General features: G+C 48.9%; 1 protein-coding gene across 5 annotated transcripts; it reads right to left on the reverse strand.

The window, feature by feature from the left end:
- Window positions 1–1186: 1186 nt before the first annotated feature.
- Window positions 1187–10653, reverse strand: SLC35C1 (solute carrier family 35 member C1). Of its 5 annotated transcripts, none has more exons than XM_064364993.1 (3): window positions 10501–10653; window positions 7820–8346; window positions 1187–3367 (listed from the first exon to the last, which is right to left on the reverse strand). In XM_064364993.1, exons 2-3 carry the CDS (start codon window positions 8313–8315, stop codon window positions 2808–2810), a joined length of 1056 nt encoding a protein of 351 aa, XP_064221063.1. In that variant the 5' UTR covers window positions 8316–8346; window positions 10501–10653; the 3' UTR covers window positions 1187–2807. The 5 variants fall into 5 exon arrangements, with proteins under 5 accessions (XP_064221063.1, XP_012307854.1, XP_012307852.1 ...); XM_012452431.3 differs by lacking the exon at window positions 10501–10653 and adding an exon at window positions 10180–10207; XM_012452429.3 differs by lacking the exon at window positions 10501–10653 and adding an exon at window positions 9642–9724.
- Between the last annotated feature and the right edge of the window lie 15335 nt (window positions 10654–25988).

Below are 25988 nucleotides of genomic sequence, written 5' to 3' on the forward strand. Positions count from 1 at the left end.
CCTCACCAGATGCAGATGCCCAACCTTGAACTTCTCCAGACATCAGAATCATCAGCCAAATAAGCCTTTTTGTTTTGTTTTGTTTTGGGACAGAGTGTTACTCTGTCACCCAGGCTGGAGTGCAATTGCACGATCTCACCTCACTGCAACCTCTACCTCCCAGGTTCAAGCAATTCTCCTGCCTCAGTCTCCTGAGTAGCTGGGACTACAGGCATGTGCCGCCATACCTGGCTAATTTTTGTATTTCTCGTGAGGCGGGGTTTCACTATGTTGGCCACGCTGGTCTTGAACTCTGGACCTCGGCCTCCCAAAGTGCTGGGATTACAGGCATGAGCCACCAGGCCTGGCCAATAACTCTTTTTGAATTTATAAACTACCCAGCCTCTAATATTCCCTTATAGAAACACTAAGTGGACTAAGACAACAACCTACCACAGTGCCTTGCATATAACAGGTGCTCAGAAAAGTGCTGGGTAGGCTGGGCGCAGTGGCTCATGCCTGTAATCCCAGCACTTTGGGAGGCCGAGGCGGGTGTATCACCTGAGGTCAGGAGTTCGAGAGCAGCCTGGCCAACATGGTGAAATCCCATCTCTACTAAAAATACTAAAAATTAGCCGGGTGTGGTGGCATGTGCCTGTAATCCAGCTACTTGGAAGCATGAGGCAAGAGAATTACTTGAACCTGGGAGACAGAGGTTGCAGCGAGCCGAGAGTATGCATTGCAGGAATGCTGGGGTAGTTAAGGGCCCAGCTCTGAAGGCACAGACCCCCTGAATTCTCCTGCATCTTCCTTCCTGGGCCCCTCTCTGAGCCTCAGTGCCCTCATCTGTAAAAGAGGGGGGATCAGTGACAGCTCCCACCTCAGAGGCCATGGGGAGTTGTGAAGATGAACTTTACAAGGGTGGATATACAACACTCAGCACAGCCTATGGCCCCCAACAAGCACCCAGTAAATGGCAAGGACGACTAATAGGAAACTTGAAGTCTGGTCACCTATCTCCCAGGAAGGAGCCTGGTATCCTGAGAGAGAACAGCTCCTAGAAAGGCTCCCTGCTGGCAGGCGGGCTTGGTGAGGGATGGGATAAGCCCTCCTTCCTGACAGATCCCTGGCTCCCTTCCACCCCAGGGCCCTGTTCACAAACCCTCTCCAGCCCTGCTGCCTCTTCCCTCAGGCCACACACACAGGATCTTAGGGATTCTTTATTGAATCACAGACAACTCAGGGCATCAGGCCACAGCAGCTGCATTAGAATCCACCTGGGATTGTGAGGGGACTGGAGGGGTAGTGGGCGGAAGACCCACTCTCCCCAGCTTTTCACTACAGGGCCTAAAAACATCAGAAATCACCCCAAGAGAAATGAAGTAAGAAATGCCCACCAGAAGGGCGGGGGAGTGAAAGCCACCCTGAGGGCAGGTGGGTGTGGTGAAGGGTGCTGTGGTCCCAACATTTGTGTGTCCCCCCCAACCACCAAACGGCAAATTCACACGTTGGAATCCTCACCCACAAGGTGATGGTATTAGGAGGTGGAGCCTTTGGAGCTGATTGGGTCCCGGGGTGGAGCCCTCATGAATGGAATTAGTGTCCTTATAAAAGTGGCAGGAGGGAGTTTGCTTATTTTTGCTTCTACCATGTGAGGATACAGCAAGAAGGCACCATCTATGGATCAGGAAACAGCTCTCAGCAGACTCCCAATCTGCTGGCCCCTTGATCTTGGACGTCCCAGCCCCCAGCACCGTGAGCAATATGTTTCTGTTGTTCAGAAGCCCACCCGGCTTATAGCATTTTGTTATGGGAGCCCACTGGACTACGAGTGGGGCCAGGCAGGCTCTGTTAGCGCGAACGTAAAGGTTAGCGTCTTACCTTCACGAGGCAAGTGGCTCAGAACCAGGCTCTAACACCTCCCCTGCAGAAATGTGGGGCACCAGGCACAGCTAGGGTGGAAGGCTCTTAATCCGGACCCTTGCTTCATCAGCCCCACCTGGGGAGGAAGGTTTTGGGAGAGGCAGGACTGGGAGAAGAGAGAAGCGGCCCCCTGGCCCTGCTTTCAGAAGGCTGTTATCTGAGCCAGCTGCTGGGAGACCAGAGGGGGAGGTGCCACTCAGGGCCAGAGGAGCCACACAGGTAAATGTGGTGTCAGGGACTGGGGTAGGATGCTAAATGACCCTGTTTAACCTCTAAGAGAAGTGTGGTTCCCTCGTGCTCAAAAGCTGGACATACAGGGTGCAGATGGGCACTCTCTCATGATCCACCCTGTTCTCAGGCCACCGCCCAGCAGCCGCTGGGGATCTACTAGTCTCAGAGGGAACTCACTCACTTCCTCCCTCCGTCCAGCCCACACTTTCCTCCAAAGGAAGGCTGGTGTGTGGGCCCAGAGCGAGGTTGCCTGCCCACTGCAAATGGAAGGTTTCCCAACCCTGTCCAGGTGGCTGTAGTGGGGCCACAGCCCCCCTCCCTTGAGTACACTGCCCTTGCTGTCCCTTCAAGGTCGTTGCTCCTCCCCGTCCTCAGCGTGATGTGGGGGAGACAGGCCCTGGAGGTGGTGCGAAGGGGTTCATCTCTCACTAGGGTGCTCCCTTGGGAAGGACAAAAGCTCAGAAAAAGGAGAGGGAAGAGATGGGTTTGGCAACTTTCTGATATTACTTGTAAACATTGGTTCCTTCTCAACCACTGTATTCTGATTGGGTCTGTAAGTAACACCCAGTCCACACCACAGCACCCCTCTGGGGCCTGGGAGACCACCTTCACGGCTGTGCTGGCCCCGCCTGCGTAGGGGCCTGGGGCGGGGTCATCCAGGGTGCCTGTGGAGCTCACACTCCCATGGCGCTCTTCTCACCCTCTTTGGGGCTGGGCTCCTCCGGAGTCTTCTTCATCTCCCAGCCCCTGACCCAGGTGTAGGCGGAGGAGCCGCCCAGCACCATCATGTTGCTCGTCCACCAGAGGAAGCTCTTGGTCTCCTCGTAGTAGAGCACGGCCAGCACCGTCTGGGCACAGGCCTTGGCCGTGCCCGACACATTGTGGGTCAGGGGACTGGTGAACTTGATCTGCAGTCCTGTCACATAGCCGATGGCGAAGCCAAACAGACCGCCCAGTGTCATCATCCCCCAGAAGTGGGCACTGCCCAGCTGGGCAAAGTCACGTAGGGCCTGAAGCTCCCCGAGCAGCAGGAGCAGAGGCAGGAAGAGGATGCAGGCGTTGGCGTTGTTGTAGAAGGTCAGGCGCCAGATGCTGCCGTCCACCGCCGGGAGAACCTTCTTGGTGTAGATGGCGTTCAGTGAGACGCAGAGGCTGGCCAGCACGCCAAAGACAGTGCCCAGCCACGACAGGGTGCCCTCTGCCCCCTCCTGGTCCACACCAAGCCAGAAGCCCCCTGCAGTGGGGAGAGGAGGAGGGGGGGAAGGGCGGCGAAGAGGGATGAGGATGAGGAGGAAGAAGGACAGAGGATCTGACACCAAAGGTCACAGACTGAGTCCTGCTGCCCTCCCCACGCCTTCCCAGGCCCCCCTCCAATAAGTTCTGCACTGCAGGCAAAGCATTCTACAAAGACTCTGGGAATGGCCCAGGGCAAGAAAACCTCCTCCAGGATACCTTCTAGCAGAGGAGAAGGACATTAAAACAAATTGCTTCCCAGTTACTTCTTTAATTACAATTGTAAGAATTGTAATGAGTTCCATAAAGTAGTACAGGGTGCTGTGAGAACCCGTAAGTGGGTGACTGTGCTGACCTGGGGCATCTGAAAGTAACATCTGAACTGAGTTCCGAAGGATGAGTGCCACTTAGTGGTTTAAGGTGACCCTGAGTAAATGATTTTCAGCGTCTAAGCTTGTATAGAATGGGAGCCTATGATGTCATCATGGGGAGCATTAAGTTAGAATCATTTGTGTCATTTGGGGCAGTGATTCTGGGACTCTCATCTTGTGTCGCCTCCTGCTCAAAGAGCTTCTATGGCTCCCCACTTCTGCCATTGGGTCTATACTCCTTGGCACGCACCCTTGCCAGCCCTTCCTCTGTCCTGTGGTCGCCCCAGCCTCCTTGCTTGTCTGCCTGCTTCTTACCCTGGGCCTCAGTGTCCTTGCTCATGCCCTGTGCCAGAAACACCCTCTTCCTTTCTGGGAGATTCTACTCATCTGTCAAGGTCAGAGCTGGCCTCTCTAGGGGAATCCTTTCCTGATAGCTCCAGAACCTGGCCTCTTACTGCCTCACTTCCCTTCAAAGCCCCTTGCCTGCTCTGGGCTGCTAGGCCCTTGCCTATGGTGACAGTCTGGTCTTTTCAGCCATCCCATGCTCCCAGAAGACAGGGCTGAATGGTGCCTGTTATACTTCCTGCCACAGCATCTGGCAACACGGGGTAGTGGGGAAAGCTTTGGCGTCAGAGGGATTTGGCGTTCAACCATGCTCTGCAATTTAGAAGCTGAGTGACCCGGGAGAAGTTACTTAACATCTCTGAGCTCCAGTTTTCTTCATCTGTAAAGATCTGGGTCACCTCCCTGTCCTCCACTCCAGCCAATCTGCTCTCCCACTTGCAACTGGAATGATCATCCTGAAGTCCAGATCTGCCCAGGCCGTGCCTTGGCATGAATCCTCTGTGGCTCTCCACTGCCTTCAGGAGAAATTCGACTTACTCACCGAGGCTCTTGGGGCCTGCACCAAGTGGAGTTCACCTGACTGGGCAGCCTCATGTCTGGTGAGTCTCGCTGTAGCCCAGCCATGGAAAAGTGCACGTGCTCTTCCTTCTGTCTAGAATATTCTATCCGTACTTCTTCCTCTAAACCCAGTTTCTAAACTTCCTCCAGAAGGCCTGCTTAGATTGCCCTGTCCCTGGGTCCCCTCTCTCCCTCAGAGCTCCCACAGTACCTTTGATGCCCCATCGCAGCCCTTACCATACTAGTGTATCTGTCACCACCATGCCCTCCAGGAGTGTAGGAGCTGAAGTTACCTTTTCCAATCTTGTATCTCCAAAGCCTGGCATAGTGCCTGGCATGTGTTTAGCCACTAGTTACTAGTTGTGGAATGAATGAATGAACGAATGAAAGTTGTTACGGAGGTGGTTGTATTAAAGGAGGCAGGATACCTCCTACATCACAGGCACTCAACATGCAGCACTCTTCTCTTTTTTCTTTGTTTTGTGAGACAGTCTTTCGCTGTCACCCAGGCTGGGGTACAGTGGTGCGATCTTGGTTCTCTACAGCCTCCATCTTCTGGGTTCAAGCGATTCTTGTGCCTCAGCCTCCCGAGTAGCTGGGATTACAAATGCGCACCACCATGCCCGGCTAATTTTTGTATTTTTAGTAGAGTCAGGGCTTCCCCATGTTGGCCAGGCTGGTCTCGAACTCCTGACTTCAGGTGATATGCCTGCCTCAGCATCCCCAAGTCCTGGGATTACAGGCGTGAGCCACCATGCCCAGCCCAACCACTGAGCCTGGCCCTCCTCTTTCTTGGCAGAACCTTTGCACAAGGGGTACCCACAGACCTGCTGGGGGGTGGGGTGAAGGGGGCAGAGGGCTGCACCACCCACTCACCTGCTTGGCTAGAGCACCCCCAGCCCTCCTGCTGGTTACCTTCTGAGTCTAGAAGCAACTGCAACCTCAATGTTCTAGATCCCAGAGCGACTCTCGGCCAGAGAGAACTTTTTTTTTTTTGAGACTGAGTCTCACTCTTATCACCCAGGCTGGCGTGCAGTGGCACAATCTTGGCTCAATGCAACCTCTGTCTCCTGGGTTCAAGCAATTCTCCTGCCTCAGCCTCCTAAGTATCGAGGATTACAGGCACATGCCACCACGCCCAGCTAATTTTTTGTATTTTTAGTAGAAACAGGGTTTCACCATGTTGGCTAGGCTGGTCTCGGACTCCCGACCTCAGGTGATCCATCTGCCTCGGCCTCCCAGAGTGTTGGGATTACAGGCGTGAGCCACAGCACCCGGCCCAGAAGAAGCTTTGAAAGGTACTAAGTGATGTGGGGGGGGCTAGGAGGGGAGACCTAGAATACTTGCCTGAGACTCGTCTTCCCCCACAAGGAGGAAGAAAGAGGCAACACTGCAGATAGGGGGCCAGGTCCTGGGCCAGCAGAGAGCACCCACCTCCCTGGCCCCTGTCCCATTCAGGCAGGCCAGTGAACACACCGTTCTCAGAAGCTACCTCACCGTAAGCTACTTGGATTACTTTTGGGATTCGGGCCCAGTTACTCTAGTGACTTTACCTTCCTGCTAAGCAAATTCTCCTACTGGGAGGCTCCACCCCCCAGCCCATTCCTGGGAGGGTCAGCAGGAATGTAGTAGAGAGCCCTGGGGCATCTGAGGAGGACAGAGTGGAGGGGAGGTGCACCTGCTCCCCAGAGGTGGAAGTGGAAGCAGGCTGCGAGAGTTCTGGCAGGGAGGGGTCTTGGCTGTTCTTTCCACTCTAACCATGACCTTCTCCCCTCTCTCCTCTTGGACCTAGACCCAGCAGCCCTAGATCCAGCAGCTGCTCAAGAAGAAGAAACATTTTCTGGGACAGGTGGCCTGGGATGGGTCCCTTCCCCCACCAACTGGTGCATCTAGTCTGGGACTCTGAGCCACCAGCAAAGAATATGATATGTAGGCCAAATAAGAAACTTTATGGCACCAGGAAAAACCTGCACAGGTTCAAATGAAGAGTCCATTCCTAGACGACACAGCCCTGGGAAGACTCAGAGGGAATGGGATGCTGGAGGCTCTCTAACCCAGCATGCGGCCCAGTAAAATACGAAGTGATGCATATGTTCTATACCCTGTGCTGTCCAGTACCGTAGCCTGCAGCCCACATGTGGCTGCTGAGCCCTTGAAATGCGGCTAGAGAATCAGGTTGTAACATCTGCAAATGAGGAAATGAATATTTAACATTTTGCTGAATTTTAATTAATTTAAATAAGTGGCCAATGGCTACTGTATTGAATACCAAAGTTCTAACCTCCAAGAAGAGCAGAGTGGGTAGAAGCACAGACCTGGGAGTCTGGCCAATCTGGGTTTGCATCCCAGCCTAGCTACCTGCTAGCTGTGTGGCCCTGGGCAAGTAACATAACCTCTCTGAGCTTCTGTTTCCCTGTGTGTATGGAGATGACCACTGGTAGTGATGCCACAGCCCAGGAGACCTTTGGGAGAACAAAGGAGATGCTATATGTGAAATAATTAGTACAATTTCCCCATCAATAATAATTATTTTTTAAGGGTCAAGTCCGGGAAGACAGTGGAGGCCTCTCAAAGCATATTGCTTGCTACTGTCTCAGATGCTATCCTGAGGTGGCAGGGAGTGATGGTATGTTTATTAAAAGATGTATTGCCTTCTGCTAAGAGCACTGGATAGGAAATCAGGACACTTGAGCTCTTGAGAAACAACAGAGTACAGTGGTTGGGCATGTGAAGTGTGAAGCCAGATTGCTTGAGTTCAGATCCCAGCTCTGCCACTTACTAGCTGGATGATCTCGGACAAATTACTTAACCTCTCTGTGCCTTGGTTTTTCCCTCTGTAAAACGTGAATTATAATCCCATCTTTTTACAAGGATTAGGTGAGTTAATATGGCGAAAATCTATGTGCATGGCACATTTTAATCACTCAACCAACGTCAGTTGCTTTTGCTGCTGTTGTTGCTGTTATTATTATTATTGTTCTTGCCCTGGCTGGGCTCCTAACTTACTGGGTGACCTTTAGTAAGTTACTTGCTCCCTCTGTGCCCCGAGGCTCTTTCTCCTATGACTGCTGCACCAATGAACTGGGACAGATGAAGTCCTAGGATGCCTAGAAGGGTTGTTCTTCAGGGTTTTAGTCCCCATGATCACCCTATCCCCCGCGGCCCCAGCTGCCACTCACCGATGATGATGCCGCAGGTGAGCAGGGCATAGAAGGAGGTGGTCTGCTTGAGCAGCAGGTAGGAGAGCAGCACGTTGAAGACGGTGGTGAGCGAGCGGCCCACATTGTAGAAGGCCACACCGACGTACTTGAGGCAGAGGTTATTGAAAGTGATCATGCCGATGAAGACTACCGACAGGGGCAGGACGCTGCGGGCCACCCTGAGGTCCAGGCGCAGGCTGGGGAAGTCCACGGCACCAGGGCAGCAGGTGGCCAGTGCGCTGAGGCCCTTGCACAGCAGCGTGGTCACCAGGCACTGGTAGAAGGTGACGAAGATGGGGGTGTCCAGCTGCAGGGAGGGGCTGTCCAGCAAGTACTTATTAAGGAACACCATGGAGATGGAGGTGACCCAGTAGAGGGAGACCACCAGCGCGATCTGCAATGCCCGCAGCAAAAAGGGCTTCTCCCCGCTGGCCTCTGCCTCTGCAGAGGGGTCTGAGGCCCCGGTCAGCGCCATGTGCAGGATTCTGGACCGCTTCAGAGGGGCCCTGTTCATGGTAGCAGAGGAGCTGGGTCACCCCGCGGCCAGAACTCTGATTCCCTGGAGTCCAGGGCAGTGAGCTCAATTGTGTTCTTTGCAAGCCGCAGCCCTCAATTGTCATATGGGGGCTGCCCTAGAGGCTTCCCCAGCTTCCTCATGGATAGAGAGCTTCTGCTTTGGGGTGAGCCCAGCTGTGCCGCCCCGCAACCTGCTCCCACCCCGAGGGGGTTCCTGAGACAAGACACAGGGCAAGGAGGAGGGATAGGCTAAGACGGTGAGGCCAGGACAGAGACCTGTGAGGGGAGAGGAGGCTGGGGCCTAAGAGGAAGGAGTCGCAGAGAGAAGGGAGGGGAGAGGAATGGCAGGACGGGGCAGGAGGAGGAACGCGGGGCGAAGGTGCAGGAAAAGGGCGCGGGGCCGAGGGTGAAGAGGTGCGGAGAGAGGGCGGCATGGGCTGCTGTGGAAGGGAGAGGCGGGCAGGGAGAGGGAGGCGTGCAGCGAGCAGCCGGAGGCCGGGCGCGGCTGGAGGGAGAGCTGGGGAGGGGTCAGAGGGGCTGGGGGCTGGGGGCTGTGGGCTGCAGGACCCGGGAGGGGGCTGGGCCGGCGCCCACGTCGCGCCGCCTTCTCCGGCTCAGCCCGGGAGCCTCCGGACAGCCGAGGCCACCTCCCCAAGAGGAGGGCCAAGGACTCACTTCCTGACACGCCCCCTGCCCCGCCTTAAAGGTCCCGCACGCCCCGCGCCGCCCTTAAAGCTACAGCCCCGGTGAGGCGGCGCTCGCTAGTCGCCGTCCCCGTGCCTGCTCTCCGCCGCCTGCTGCTGGCGGGGGGACCTCGGCACCACCAAAGGTTTTTCTGGGTGCTAGGGCCTCGTCCCGCTTCCTGGAAGGGGACCATCACCCTCGCCCGCCCACCCTCAGCTCCGTCTGCCCCGGAGCCTCCGTCCCCCGACTCGGCTCGGCTCTGCCCGGCTTGGCTCGCAGGTCCACGTCCCCGAACCCGGCCGGACCCAGGACCGGGACCGCGCTCCACGAGCCTGGACCCTGCCGCCGGAGACCCGCGTTGCAGCCCCGCGTCTCTCTGCCAACCCGAGATCACTCATCCACAGCAATGTTGTGGTCCCTCCTCTCCCCCATTTTCACCACCCCCAGGCCCCCTCCCGAGTCCGAGACCCCCGCAGCGCTCCCAGAGGCCGGAGGCCACGTCGCCGCTCTCGGACTTCAGTCTGTCTTCCCTGTGCCCCTACCGAGACCCTCTGGGAGGCCCGGATCCAAGCTTCCAAAGGCTCAAGGCAGCATCTCTTACCCTTTCCAGAAAATACTGTTCGCTCGCCCGGTCCAGCCGTCAGCTCCGGCGCCCCGGCCTGCGTCCCCGGGCCCCGAAGGCGACCTGGGGCTCACCTCCTCCGGTGCACTGGGCGCCCGCCCCGCCACCCCGCGCCGCACCTGCAGCGCCGCACCCTGGGCCGCACCCGCGGGGTCGACTTCCTGCTTTCCGCCCCGGGCCCGGGCGCCGTGCCAGCCTCGCCGGCCTGCTCACGGCATAGGGCCCGGGGGTGCGGCGGAGAGGCGGCGGTCCCCCCGGTCGTGGGAGGAGGCCCCCTCCTCTTTCCAAGGCTACTCCTGTCCCTGGTACCTGCGCCCGTCCGGGACCCCCGCTTCAGTTACCGCAGCTGTCAGGACCCGGGACCTGGCTGTATCCCTGGCCCGCCGCGCTCCCGGCTTGCATTTCCAGAAGTGCGTGCGGGGACCGCCCGGATTCTTGCAGCGGGGAGCGAAGGGAGTTTCCTTCGCCCCTTCCACGGCCGCGGCCTGGGAAGTCTAGCCCCGGGTCCACCACTCACCAGGCAGCCCAGGTGACCCGGAGGACCCACTTCTCTGGTTCGCGCTCTAGCACCTGCGTTGGGCAGGCCACTTCCTCCGGCGGCCTGAGTTCTTTTCATGGTAAAACTAAGGGGCTGGACTTGACCTGTGGGTCCCAGCCTTCTTGCCCAGAACTCTAGGTGATATGATCGAATATCATGTTTGTAATATTGCAAGCACCATTTAATTAGTGCCATTTAATTAATGCGTAAGATGATGTCATGTCTGGGGTTTGTTTTAAAATACCAATTTTTTTAATTTTTAATTTTTATGTATTTATTCTTTTTGAGACGGAGTCTTACCTGTCGCCCAGGCTGGAGTGCAGTGATGCGATCTCAGCTCACTGCATCCTCCGCCTCCCGGGTTCAAGCGATTCTCCTGCCTCAGCCTCCCGAATAGCTGGAATTACAGGCGTCCACCATCATGCCCGGTTAATTTTTGTATTTTTAGTAGAGACGGGGTTTCACTGTGTTGGCCAGGGTGTTCTCCAACTGCTGACCTCTGGTGATCCGCCGGCCTTGGCTTCCTAAAATGTCGGGATTACGCCCGACCTCAGAAAGATTTTTTAAAAAGATCGATAGATTAAACAAGGTAAGCCATGTTGATAGTTGAAGCTAGGCATAGACACACGAGGATCCGTTATAAGAGTTTCCTTACTTTTTTTAGTCCTTGATGGTTTTAAAAAAATAAAAAAAAGTTTCTTTACTTTTGTGTACATTTGCAAATTTTCAGAATAAAAAGGTAAAACCTACATAGTACATTTAAACTCTCCGATTCTAACTGCACCAACCTTCAGTGGAGCTGAGTGCATCCCTGGGTGGGCTGTAGGGAAATGAAGGACAGTGAAGTAAACAGCAGCCCCAGAGTGAGCCTGCCCAACCCTACCCTATTCCATCAGCTCCGGGTACTAGCGCTCCCCATTCCTCCTCAAGGGTTGAGACTCCACTTCCTAGTTATGGGGCTGTTCTCCACCTGGAGGATACCATTTGGTTACCTTGTCACTTTTGGAACCAAAATATCCCTGTGGGGAAGGAAAGGCTTAAAAGGGACTGAGCTGAACCCCACCTGGAGAGTCTACCTCTGGGATTTTCCTTTGAAGGTGTGCGTTTTGGTTTATTAAGAGTGATGCGTGCCTGTTCCAGTCTCTGCTCTCTTATGCCCGAGAGTTCACCATGACAAATAATTTAATGACAGAGAGGGCAAACTTGTCTCTGAAAGGTCTTGGTGACCTGGAAGGGCCTTCTCCTTGGCACATTAGCAGGAATTAATTTGTCTGATGACTACTGCGACCTTGAGCTGGAGGGAGAGATATATATTGTATATAGGCTCAGGAGCAGTCAGTGCTGCATGTGTGCTGGGACGGTCTGGGCTCTCTATGGAGGCCAAAGTACACCCCTGTCTCCAGTCTCTCATCTTACATCATAACTGAAATCCTGTCGTTAGTGTCACTCCCTTGGATTAAGGTTGTAACAGGCCAGTACAGCAAGTTTCCCGGATTCTAATCCTTTTTATCCCTTAGAAGGGAAAGGAGTGGTGGGATATTTCTTAGGGGGTCTGAGGACCCCAGGAATTGTGTACCTTGCATAAACAGTTTGCTTTTGAGTTTCTTTAAGAAATATCAGTTGTTTAAACCATCCACAAAGGGTGAAGTTTCAGATCTTGCCAAGAGTGATTACTCAGAGTGTTAATTTGGTGTGATGAGGAGCATAAGATCATCAATGTGGCAGCTGAAGGGTTGTAATAGTACCTTTATGGGTGTAGCCTCATTTTCTTGCCTGGGCTGGGAGCCACTAATAATGTCAGCAGGAAATTATTTGTGCCAGTCACAGTGAACAGAACTAACTTCCCAGGTGCAGGGGTCAGTGGATCTGTACCTATATGGCTTGAGAACTTCTGGGAACACACAGATATTGACTGTCTCACCCTCTGAGTTCAAGAAGGACTCATGAACCTACCCTATGTGATAGACACTCCTAGTTGTCTACCAAAATTCACTCCCCCATTCATCCAAAATAATTGGATTGTAGCTAGTCTCATGGTTGCCCCATCAAAGACTACATTTCCCAGCCTTCCTTCTAAGTAGATGAACCGTGTGACTTAGTGGATGGTAGAGGGAGGTGTCTTGGTGAGTTCAGTGTGCTATAACAAAAATACCATAGGTTGGATGACTTAAACAGCAAGTATGTATTTCTCACAGTCTGGAGGTTGGAAGGTCCAAGATCAAGGCCCAGGTAGATCTGGTGTCTGGTGAGGAGCTATTTCCTGTTTGCAGAAGGCTGCTTTCTCCTTATGTCTTCACCTGGCAGATAGATGGGGGTGGAGTGGGGATAGGATTCATGTCTTTTCTTATAGGAGCACTAATCCCACCATGAGGGCTCCAGTCTCATGACATAATTCCCTTTCAAAGACCCATCCCCAAATACCATCATGTTGAGGCCTAAGGGTTCATTTGAGTGTATGAATTTTGAAGGGACACCTTCAGTCTGTAGTAACAGGTGAGATATGCTACTTTCTAGGTCAGGGTCTTAAAAAACTTTAGGAGTGTGTTCCTGCATGCTTTTTCTTCCTCTTCCCATAACCTGGAAACCAAATGAATCTATAACCCAGTCTTGACCATGAGGACAAGGACAGTGTCTTAGGGGTTGTGGAGGAATGTGATGGAAAGTGCCAAGGTCTCTGATTCTGTGGAGCAGAGCCACCTGCCAGTGTGGACTGTGGAAAATCAACTTAGGTTCCTGAATACCTACACAGTTCTAAAGGGGTCTCTTTGCTACAGCAGCAAGGCCTTTACCCACATGCCTACTGGAATGTAATTTCCTCCTCACACACATATTTTCTAGGCACAATTCAGAAGGCATGAAATTGTTTAGTCTAATCTCTCTGTTCCTGTCTCTCTCTTTTGCTTTCTTTCTTGCGGTTTCCCATCCATCCATCCATCCATCCACCATCCATCCATCCATTCATCCATCCATCAATCATCCATCCATCCATTCATCCATCCATCCATCCATTCATCCATCTATCAATCATCCATCCATCCACCATCCATCCATCCATTCATCCATCCATCTATCAATCATCCATCCATCCATCCATCCATCCGTCCATCCTGTCCTTATCCAGGATCTAGCACAATGCCTGCCACAGTAGGTGCCTAGTGCCTCTTTGTGAAATGAATGGAAGTCAGACTGTGGGTAGGAATGCCTGGAAATCAGGACCAATTTAAGAACTTTATTAACCCTAATCCCTGAAAAGTTTGTAAGCCTTCTCATTCATCCCACATATAATTAAAAATAAAAATTAATATGAAACTGCAAAATACATGTAAGCAGAGCAAAAGTCTTTTTTTTCTCGTTATTACTGGAATGCTCTTTTGAAAATAGTAAGTTATTTCCAGAAAAAAAAGTATGTCTTCCTTTGCTAGTACTTGTGGCAGATATTACCAATCATCTATTTCAGGAGTTGGCAACATTTTCTGTAAAAGGCCAGAGAGTAAATGTTTTAGACTCTGAGGACCATATAGTATCTGTTGAAGCTACTCAACACTGCTATTAAAGTATTGTAATGGGTGCAGCTGCATTTCAATAAAACTTTATTTATAAAAAGGAGGGATGGAGAGAAGTTGGTTAATGGGTACAAAAATACAGTTAGATAGAAGGACTAAGTTCTAGTATTAAATAGTACAGTAGAGGAATTATACTTAACAAGAATTTATTGTATATTTCAAAACAGCTAGAAGAGAAGAATTGTAATGCTCCTAACACAAAAGATAGGTAATGTTCGAGGTAATGGCTATCCCAATTACTCTGATTTAATCATTACACGTTATATACATGTATCAAAATGTCACGTGTAACTGAAAGGACAATTATAATATATCAGTAATTTAAAAAATAAGTAGTGGGCCAGATTTGGTGCACTGGTTGTATTGCAGACCTCTGGTTTACTCTATATTAAGTTACTCTTCTTGGCCGAGCATGGTGGCTCATGCCTGTAATCCCAGCACTTTGGGAGGCTGAGGTGGGCAGATCACTTGAGGCCAGGAGTTTGAGACCAGCCTGGCCAACATGGTGAAACCCCATCTCTGTAAAAATACAAAAATTAGCTCAGCGTGGTGGTGCATGTCTCTAGTCCCAGTTACTTGGGAGGCTGAGATAGGAAAACTGCTTGAGCCTGGGAGGTGGAGGTTGTAGTGAGCTGAGATTGTGCCACTGTACTCCAGCCTGGGCAACAGAGTGAGACTGTCTCAAAACAAACAATTCTTCCTTTTTACTAACTTACCCATGTTTTGTTTGTAAGTCAACTTGTCAACATGTTTCACCTCAAACTGGTTACTTGCAGCTAGAGGTAACCATGTGACATAATTTTGGCCAGTGAGTAGTAAGCTGAGGATTTCTGGGAAAGTTTTTGCTTTTTTCCATAGGTATAGAATTTTTTTGTGTTTTTTCCCCCCTTATTTGTTCTGCCTATAATACAGAACGAATGTCTGGAAAGGCAGCAGTCATCATGTGACCATGAGGCAAAAGCTATAAAGAGGAAAACTAAGGATGGCAGAATAGAAGCTTGGAGCTGTCCTGAGTCCTTTAGAGCTTGACTAGACCACCCTCCCAGCTCTGGGCTGCCTAAGCCTTATCGTAGGAGATGAATAATCCCTATCAGTTTAAACCTCTCTAGGGTAGTATTCTGTTTTTGGCTGTCAAGAAAAGTCCTAATGCAAACAGTGCTCTATCAGGCAATTCAGTGTTGCTAGAACTCATGTTGAAGGTTCCAGAAAGGCTTAGGACTGGGTGGCTTCCAGCGATGCAGAGGATTCAATTGTCAGGGAGTGAACCCATGCTGATGAGCTGAAGGTGGGGTGGAGAATTCCAAAGACCTGACAAGGATTGGGAGTGGGAGAGCTGGAATGAGGACAAACAATTCCCAAAGCATGAGATCTGTGGCCAGAAACGAGGGGAGGGGATTCTTCAGCCAAGAACGGGAAAGAGGCAGGGGACTGGCACAGAGCTGGCTCCCCTTTCGCAACGACACTTACGAGGTCCCACCTTGCATGCCTGGCCTGGCTTCTGGGCAGTATCTGACCTTGGATGGTACTGGCCTGTTTGGGTCTGTTGAGATGCGGAGTAGTGATATGGCGTGGTTGTGTGTTCCCGCCCAAATCCTATGTTGAATTGTAATCCCCAGTGTTAGAGGCGGGGCCTGGTGGGAGGTGATTGGATCACCGGGATGCTTTCTGATGGTTTAGCATCATCCCCTAGTGCTGTCTCATGACAGTGAGATCTGCTTGTTTAAAAGTGTGTAGCACCTCCCGCTTTGCTCTGTTCCTACCTCTCCAACCATGTAAGATATGACTCGTTCTTCTTCGCCTTCTGCCATGATTGTAAGTTTCCTCCTGTACAGCCTGCAGAACTGTGAGTCAGCTAAACCTCTTTTTAAAATAAATTACCCAGTCTCAGGTAGTTCTTTGTAGCAGTGTGAGAATGGACTAATCCAAGTAGTTAAAAGTATCACTTCACAAAACTCCTGAAATGCGTATCTGACTAATCTCTGAGCAGGAGCGATGTTTCCCCCATCCTAATCCATTGGGAGTAATGGTGTCTGTCCCTCTTGGTGGAGGGTATGTTACCAGCACCTAATATTTACTGGACATTGGCTTCATGCCAGGTGTTTCATATACATGTCCATCCTCACAACAATGCCGTGAGGTACAGCCTACCATCATATCCTTATTTTGCAGAGGAGGGAATTGAGACACAGAGATGTTAAGTCTTTGGTTCAAGGCCACCCAGTGCGGAGGTAAGAGCTGGATTTGAACCCAGGCTAGTTTTACTTCTGAGTAGAAGTTTGCCCTGTTGCATGAGCTCACCTCACTCCCAGAGAGTTTTCCAATTGGTCTTTTAGGTCCTTGGGCCTAAGGAGTGACCCTGGCCTTGCTGCTCTCCATCCTGCTGTTGAAGGGCAGATACGAGCCTAGGGTTGGATTGCCCCAGTCCCAGGGTTCTCTCCACACCGGCACTTGAGAACCCTCTGCTGATCCATTATCTGGTCTTTTTATGTAGCTTTTCCACCCATTAGTCTTATTGCCCACCTAAGCTGTAAGCCGTGGTAGGAGGGAGGATGTCTACAGATAATCGTTGCTAATAGTTATTGGGCACTTGCTGTGTGCTCTGCCCTGGCCTCAACACTGCATGGATTAATTCCTCTAATCCCCACGATACCTCTATGAATTGGGCATTCTTATTCCATTTTACAGAAGAGGAAACTGAGGTCTGGAGAGGTAAAGTCAACTTGCCTAAGGTCATAGAGGCTGATAAAGTGGCAGAGCTGGGATTTGAACTCTAGGCCAACTGATTTACTCCCTTAACTATTAATGTTATTCTGCCTCTCCTTGTGTATATTGCACTTTGTGGTTTACAAAGCATTTTCGCCCACATTAAAAACAGCTCTCAGAACATCAGAGCTTCAAAATACCTTAGAGATTGTCCACTCCCCTTCATGTTACACAGAATGAAATAGATCGTGAGAGGAATGAGTTGCTGAGGGTCACATAGTTTATGAAAGGGCGACACAGGACTGGAACCCTACTCTCCTAACTGCTCATAGATAGCCCTGCCAGACCCCAGGCTCCTTCCCTGCACTGGGAGCTGTCCAAGCACTGGGGCTGTGTCATAGGCATCCTTGGTCCTCTGGCCCCTAGCACAATGCATGGCACACAGCAGGTGCTCAGGAAGTGTGCACTGAATGGATGTGAGCCCAGGGCTCATGTTATTACTAGACATACCACTCCATTCCACTACATCTTTGGTATGTCTCATGGCATGGGGCAGGATGGCCAGCACATAGTAGGTGTACTGGTTTGAGTAGTATCCCCCCAAATTCATACCCTGAACCCCAGAATATATAACCTCACTTGGAGATAGGATTATTGCATGTGTATTGAGTTAAAATAGGTTCATACTGGATTAAGGTGGGCCCTCAGTCCTATGACTTGTGTCCTTATAAGGAGAGGGAGATTTGGTGATGCAGAGACACAGAGGGGGCACATATGGCTGGAAGACCCCGTGAAGACAGAGGCAGAAGGTAGAAATAGAATTGATGCAGCACCAAGTCAAGAAACTCCAAGGATTGTTGGCAAGCTCCCGAAACTTGGAGAGAGGTACAGAACAGATTCCTCCAGGAGGAACCAACGCAACTGACTCCTGCTGATTTTTGCCTCCTGGCCTCCTGAACTGTGAGAAAATACATTTTTGTTGTTTTCAGCTACAAGTCGATGGTAATTTATTACAGCAGCTCTAGGAAACTAATGTAGCAGGTTTGTGAAAAACAAAACCAGAAACTGCTGCTTCACTAATAAATCCCAGGGGGACGGCAAAACAGCTCTTGGCCGGGCGCGGTGGCTCACGCCTGCAGTCCCAGCACTGTGGGAATCGGAGGCGGGCGGATCAACTGAGGCCAGGAGTCTGAGACCAGACTGGCCAACATGGTGAAACCCCATTGCTACTAAAAATACAAAAATTAGCCGGACATAGTGGCAGACACCTGGAATCCCAGCTACTCAGGAGGCTAAGGCAGGAGAATTGCTTGAACCCGGGAGGCAGAGGTTGCAGTGAGCCGGACTGTGCCATTGCACTCCAGCCTAGGCAACAAGAGCCAAACTCTGTCTCAAAAAAAAAAAAAAAAAGGCAACAGCTTTGTCTCAAACTTGGCTGGAGGTGAGGGGAGAGAGGGTTCAGCGGCTGACTTCACACTTACTTTGCGAGTCCATGGAGCGGATCCACCTGGAGAGACATCGAGGCATGGTGGAAACCTCCCCAGACTTTTAGCTCTTGGCCTGATGGCTATAGTCTTGAGATTGTAGATAATTTTTCCATCACTTTAGACCTCAGTTTTCCCATCAGTAAAATAGAAGGGGAGCCAGGCTTGACGGCCTCTAAGGTAAAAGACTCTGATTCTCATCCCAGATGGTAAGAGGGTTGTAGGGGAAGGCCTGTTGAAACCCAGTGAAACTTACTGGCTCATGTCACTGGCAAGACTCAGAGATCTCCTAGCTTTAGGCGCAGCGTGACCCAGTTATTACAGATCCTGGCCTAGGCTCTTGTCCAAGCACTGGTTTTGTTCTGAGGCTCCATGTGATAGCAAAATGGCTTCAACTGTTCCACACCTTACACCATTCTGGTTAAAGTCTGGTGAGGAAAAAAATCATTGTTCTTCTAAAATCTTGAGGTTCACTCTGGTTGGTGTGGCTCGGGTCACATGAACACCCAGACCAATCACAGTGGCCAAACAGATAGGACCAGTGCTCTGGTTTAAACCCTGCCTCACAGACTCTACTCCTTGGGAACTGGGGGTTCCTAGCCAAAGGCCCAAACAAGGCGGGCTGAGAGTGGGGGAGTGCTGTGCAAGTGGATTTTGGGAGGTGTTATCACAAGAGGATGAATGCCGGACGACAAGCTACCGGTGTCTATGTGAGGAGCCTGCCTTGGAAGCAGGGAAGGCAATCTGGAAGGTTCCCACTTTGCTCAGAGCTCTCCCACAGTCAAGCCTACACCCGGCTACTTATCCTTCAGGGCTCAGTGCAGATGTCCCTTCCTTGGGGAGGCCCTCCCATTAGATTAGGTATCCGCAATGGCCACTCTGAACTGCTCCTGTCCATTCCTTTTGTGATGAGACTGGAAGGAAGTATGCGCAGGAGGCATCTAGTAAGAGCATCTCTCTCTCTCTCTCTCTTTTTTTTTTTTTTTTGAGACGGAGTCTTGCTCTGCCTCCAGGCCTGGAGTGCAGTGGCGCCATCTTGGCTCACTGCAACCTCTGACTCCTGGTTCAAGCGATTCTCCTATCTCAGCCTCCCCAGTAGCTGGGATTAGAGGCATGCACCACCACGCCTGGCTCATTTTTTTTTTTTTTTGTATTTTGTATTTTTAGTAGAGATGGGGTTTCACCACGTTTGCCAGGCTGTCTTGAACTCCTGACCTCAAGTGATCTGCTTGCCTTGGCCTCCCAAAGTGCTGGGATTACAGATGTGAGAACCGTGCCCGGCCCCATTTCTTTTTGGTAGCGTCCCGCCTCAGCTGTTTCAGTGTTCTGGGGCCATCGACCCAGACGCCTGCTCTCCTCTAGCCAAATGGCGTGGCTGAGCCAAAGGTACATAACCCAGGCAAGGCTAATAAACCAATTATTTACTTTTTCTGTCTCTGAAATGGAATCCAGAGCAGACACAACAACAACAAAGCCTGAAATTGGTTATAGCTGATTCGCAGTTGCAGAAACAGCCAGAGAGACCATTCGCGGATTCCCGCAACTGACGTTTCCAGAGCTGCCCTGCTTGTGGTTCCATCCCAGCCCGATTCTTCAGCTCTTTCCTCAGTTCTGTGAGCTTCCCTGGATTCTTCTAGTAACCATTCTTTGCAAAGCTTGGCTGGAGTCTATATGGCTTGAATCCAGGAGGCAGGGAGAAGGGAAAGAGCAGGGCAGCAGGAAGTGTAGACCAGGATGTGTACACACTGGTGTGTTTGCAGAAGGGCTGCCAGCAGGTCAAGGTTGGAGTCTTTCTCTCAGTCTTTGCTGTAAACCTGCCAGGTGCAGTGAGGTGGTGGTGAGGTGGGCTTTTGTGGTTACCTGGGAATTTGAAATCAGTTTAATTTACCAAACATCTTCAAATACTCTTTCTGTTTCCCCCATCCCAAGGTTTACTGTTCAGTTCAGATGATTTAGGGACTCCTCGCCCTGGCATGCTGATAGCACTTTTACCCTTTCATGGGTTTTGAACGGTCTAAAATGAACAGCAAGAACCCAAGTTTAATGTACAGATAATATAAATGAATGCATGATGACATAAATCAACTGAGTTAAGCAATTTCAATTTTGGAGCCACAGAATTTGTAACAAGAATCCTCTCACTAATTTTTTTTTTTTTTTTTTTTTTTTTTTTTTTTGCTTTTCCCCCTTCTCTCGTAGTACAGCATAGCAATGGAAACCTTACCTTTAAAAATGACATGGGCCTAGGTTCAAGTCTTGGGTCCACTGCTTTATAAGCTATATGGCCATGGCACGTTTCTTCTTTGGGACATGAAAGCTGTATTTGTGGGTTTTTTTTGAGATGGGGTTTTTGCTGTTACCCGGGCATTGCAGTGATGTGATCATGGTTCACTGCAGCCTCCACCTCCTGGACTCCAGAGATCCTCTCATCTCAGCCTCCCAAGTAGCTGGGACTACAAATACGCAGCTAATTTTTAAAAACTGTTTTTGTAGAGACAAGGTTTCACCATGTTGCCCAAACCTGTCTTGAACTTCTGGGCTTAAGCGATCTGCCCACCTTGGCTTCCCAAAGGTTTATAGACCAACTGAACCGGGCCTGAAAGCTGTATTTATAGACAGAGTTTTCCTCTGTCACCCAGGGCTGGAGTGCAATGGCACGATCTTGGCACATTGCAACCTCTGCCTCCCGGGTTCAAGCGAGTCTTGTGCCTCAGCCTCCTTAGTAGGTGGGATTACAGGCATATGCCACCACGAACTGCTAATTTGTGTATTTTTAGTAGAGACGGGGTTTTGCCTTGTTGGCCAGGCTGGTCTCGAACTTGAAAGCTGTAATTTTTTTTTTTTTTTTTTTTTTGAGATTGAGTCTCGCTCTGTTGCCCAGGCTGGCGTGCAGTAACAGGATATTGGCTCACTGCAGCCTCCACGTCCTGGCTTCAAGCAATTCTCCTGCTTCAGGCTCCTGAGTAGCTGGAATTACAGGTGCCTGCCACCACACCTGGCTAATTTTTATATTTTTAGTAGAGATGGGGTTTTACCATGTTCAAGCTGGTCTCAAGCTCCTCACCTCAGCTTATCCACTCATCCCAGCCTCCCAAAGTGCTGGGATTACAGGTGTGAGCTACCATTCCCAGCTGAATGCTATTTTTTAAACTGCGTGATGATATATTACTTGGTATAGTGTCTGTCATTTAGTTATGTATTATTAGTTTTCCTTGTATTTTTTTCCCCTGTGCTGGTTTTTCAACAGTTCCTATGAATCCTCTCTGCACTGGGCACATTCTTTATCATTGCACTAATACTCTCTATCAGTTAGCTATTGCTGTGTAACAAGGCTTTTCGACATTTAGCTCATGGATCTACGGGTGAATTGGGCAGCTCTGCTGATCTTGGCTGGGCTTACATGTTTGGTGGTCAGCCAGCTATAGGTTGGTTTAGGATGCTCTCAGCTGGGATAACTGGGCTCTCCTTCATGGGGTCTCTCATCCTGCAAGAGGCTAGCCTGGTTTTTTTTTTTTTTGAGACGGAGTTTTGCTCTGTTGCCCATGCTGGAGTGTAGTGGTGCGATCTCGGCTCACTGAAACCTCTGCTTCCTGGGTTCAAGTGATTCCCCTGCCTCAGCCTCCTGAGTAGCTGGGACTACAGGCACATGCCATAATGCCTGGCTAATTTTTGTATTTGTTTTTTTAGCAGAGATGGGTTTCATCATGTTGGCCAGGGTGGCCTTGAACTCCTGACCTCAGGTGATCTGACTGCCTTGGCCTCCCAGAGTGCTTGGATTACAGGTGTGAGCCACTGCACCCAGCTGGCTTGTTCTTATGGTGATCAGAGTTTCTGAGAGAGAGAGCAAAATTGGCAGGGCCTCTTGAAACTGACATTCAGAATTGGTACAACATCACTTCTGTCTTATCTATTCTACTGGCCAAAGCACCCTGCTAGGCAGAGCAGAGTCTGAGTGTCAGGAGAGTACAAAGTTACAGGACAGCATATCTGCCTGGATTGAATACAGGAAGGACAGTAGTTGGGACTATTAATGGATTGAAATGCATCTGACACACTATAGTCTACTAATTGTTTACTTCTCTCTCTCCAGCCAGACTCTGTTTTTTTTCACTCTAGAGCCTTTGTGCCTAGGACCGAGCTTGGCACATAGTAGGTGTTCAATAAACATTTGTTGACTGAGTGAATGAACAGCTGGACTGTGGAGCTGTCCCTGGTTGGGGAGCCAGTTGCCTGATCACTCCTAATCTAGATGGGAACCACTGTGAGTCAGCAGGGATTGAAGTTTGGTTTTAGCCTTCTAACTCAGCCAAATTCTTCTATTTCACCTGGGTTTTGGCCTTTAGAAGGTAAATAGTTGAATGCTTATTTTGGTGTCATTCTGACATCTCTGAAATTTTGCGAGATCAATGATTTTGTGATTGAGAAAGGAACATAATATTTAACCAGGGTAATTACATCAGGAATACAAACAAGGCAGGTCATTCGTATTTATCATTAATATCTGGGCATTCATTTTCAGACATAGATAAACATTTTAAAAGTCACTTAAACTGAAAAATCTCCTTTCCTGCTTTATATGTTGAAATTATTTCCACCAGTTGATGAATACACATATATTTATTATTCCAGGATAAAATGGTACAATCATTAATGATAATTGAAAGATGTTAATTTTATTTGCAAACGTAATTGTTAAGTTTCAAATATTTAAATAAATAGAAAATAGACTGATAGTTCTTATGAATATTAAGAGAGAGTGTGTTAGCTAGATAACTTTAGGAAACACATTTTATTCTTTTGGAGCCAACAAATGTTTATACAAATTTAAATAAGAATACTAGGCAGAATAATAGAGATTCAATTATCTTTTATTGTTCCGATCTTTATAGAATTATTTGGCAGAATAGCACTTTAAACATTAAACCAAACATTTTTTAAGAACTATTTTTAACTTATTTAATTCCACTTAGACCGTTAATCTCTTAAAAAAAATCTACTTGGGAATTAGTCATATCTTGTGGGATCAATTAAAAGTAAAATGTCTATTTTGCTACTTCAAAATTTTACAAGGAGGAAAAATTCTGATATCAAGGGCAAGATCCATGATAGATTAACTTCCGTCCAAATTCATTCAGCTATGATAAATAATATAAAAATGTGAAAGAAAAAAGAAGGTGGTTAAAAATTAAGAGGTATCTCCCTTGTTTTTCTTTTTTGCAAGTACAAAGATCTTGTTTTGGGCTGGGCACGGTGGCTTGCCTTTGTAATCCCAGCATTTTGGGAGGCCAAGGCGGGCAGGTCGCCTGAGGTCAGGAGTTCGAGACCATCCTGGCCAACATGATGAAACCCCATCTCTACTAAAAATACAAAAATTAGCCGAGCGTGGTGGTGGGCACCTCTACTTCCATCTACTCAGGCGGCTGAGGCAGGAGAATCGCTCGAACCCAGGAGACGAAGGTTGCAGTGAACTGAGATTGCGCCACTGCACTCCAGCCTGGGTGACAGAGCAAGACCCTGTATCAAAAAAAAAAAAAAAAAAAGAAAAAAGAAAAAAGAAAAAAGAAAAAAGAAAAGATCTTTTTTTTTTTTTTTTTTTTTTACTAACCTCAGTTGAAAATGAGAGACTACTTGGTATTGCAAATGTGCAGTGTGTGATTGTGAAAGCAATGGAACCTTTGAAATTACAGAGAGGGTAGCATTCCTTTTTTTTTTTTTTTTTTTTGAGATGAATTCTTGGTTTGTCTCGCAGGTTGGAGTGCAGTGGTGTGATCTTGGCTCACTGCAACCTCCACTTCCCAGGTTCAAGCCATTCTCCTGCCTCAGCCTGCAGAGTAGCTGGGATTACAGACATGTGCCACCACACCTGGCTACTTTTTGTATTTTTAGTAGAGATGGGGTTTCACCATGTTGCCCAGGCTGGTCTTGAATTCCTGACCTTAAGTGATCTGCCTGCTTTGGCCTCCCAAAGTGCTGGGATTACAGGTGTGAGCCACGAGCCCTGCTGAAAGTAGCATTCCTGCATGTAATTTCAAATTTTTTAAAAGTTGGGTTTATTGAGGTATGTGTTACATACAGGAAAATTTATTCTTAAGTGTTCAGTTTTATGAATTTTGACAAATGTCTATGCTTGGGTAATCACCATAAAATCAAGATAAAAAATAGTTCTGTCACCCCAAAAAGTTCCCTCTGGTCATCAGCAAACTAATTTCCCTACCTAGTTTTGGCTTTTCCATGATGTCATACAAATGGAATCATATAGTATATAGCCCTTTTGTGTCTGACTTCTTCCACTTAACATGATGCTTTTAAGGTTCACCCATGTTGTTGCATGTATCAGTCATTGGTTCATTTTATCACATACCACGGTATGTTTGTCCAGTCAACAGCTGATGGACTGCTATAACAAACTACCACAGACTGGGTGGCTTAAGCAACGTACATTCATTTCTCAAAGTTCTAGAGTCTGCGAAGTTCAAGATAAAGGTGCCTTCAGAGTAGGTTTCATTCTTTTATTTATTTATTTTTTGAGAAGGTGTCTCGCTCTGTCACCCAGGCTGGAGTGCAGTGGCGCTATCCTGGCTTACTGCAACCTCTGCTCCTCAGGTTCAAGCAATTCTCCTCCCTCAGCCTCCTGAGTAGTTGGGATTACAGGTGCCTGCCACCACACCCAACTATTTTTTGTATTTTTAGTAGAGATAGGGTTTGGCCAGGCTGGTCTTGAACTCCTGACCTCAAGTGATCTGCCCGCCTTGGCCTCCCAAAGTGCTGGGATTACAAGCGTGAGCTACTGTGCCCAGCTCAATGCAGGTTTCATTCTAAGGCTTTTTCTCTTGGCTAACAGGCAGTTGCCATCTCACTGTGTGCTTACATGATCACTTTTTTGTGCATGTGCAGAGAGGGAGAGAGAGAGAGATTGGTATTGGGTTTCTCTTATTTATTTATTTTTTTTGAGATGGAGTATCGTTCTAATGCCCAGGCTGGGGTACAGTGGTGCAATTTTGGCTCACTGCAAACTCAGCCTCCTGGGTTCAAGCAATTCTTCTGCCTCAGCCTCTTGAATAGCTGGGATTACAGGTGCCCGCCACCATGCCTGGCTAATTTTTGTATTTTTAGTAGAGACAGAGTTTCACCATGTTGGTCAGTCTGGTCTCAAACTCCTGACCTCGTGATCCACCCCCCTCAAAATCCCAAAAGCTTTTTTGTGGAAATGAAAAAATTGATATGTAACTACAAGGGAGACAGAATAGCTGAAACAACCTTGAAGAACAAATTTGGAGGACTCACACTTCCCAATTTCAAAACTTCTTATAAGGCTACAGTAACTAAAACAGTACGTAAGGATAGACATATAGATCAATAGAATAGAACAGAGTCCTGAAAAACACCGTCAATGTGTTGATGAAAACCTAGATGTCAGTGGTTAATTGATTTTCAAAGAGTGCCAAGACTATTCAATTCGGAAAGAATAGTTTCTTCAACATGGTGAAACCCCATCTTTACTAAAAATACAAAAGTAGTCAGGCGTCATGGCTCTTGCCTGTAATCCCAGCTACTCAGGAGGCTGAGGCAGGAGAATCCCTTAACATGGGAGGTGAAGGTTGCAGTGAGACGAGATTGCGCCACTGCACTCCAGCCTGGGCAACAAAATGACACTCTGTCTCAAAACAAAAACAAAAACAAAACTGTAAAAATTTTCAGGAAAACCTAAGGCAAACCTTTGATTTGGTAATGGATTTTGGGGTATGACATGAAAGCATAACAGTGAAAGAAAAATATATACATATTTTAGACCTCATTAATCAGAAAAATTTTGTTCATCAAAGACACTATCAAGAAAGTGAAAGGAGAATCTACAGAATGGGAAAAAAATTACAAATCATATGGATAAAGGTCTGCTATCCAGAATATATAAAAAACTCTTTCAACTTAACAACAGATAAGACCCACAGTCCAATTTTATTTTATTTTAATATTTTTAAAATTTTACTTTAGGTTCTGGGATACGTGTGCAGAATGTGCAGGTTTGTTACATAGGTAT

This window comes from Aotus nancymaae, unplaced genomic scaffold (genome assembly GCF_030222135.1).
Source record: "Aotus nancymaae isolate 86718 unplaced genomic scaffold, 86718_ANA_hifiasm-v0.15.2.pri h1tg000059l, whole genome shotgun sequence".
In the NCBI taxonomy this organism is placed as follows: Eukaryota; Metazoa; Chordata; class Mammalia; order Primates; family Aotidae; genus Aotus; species Aotus nancymaae.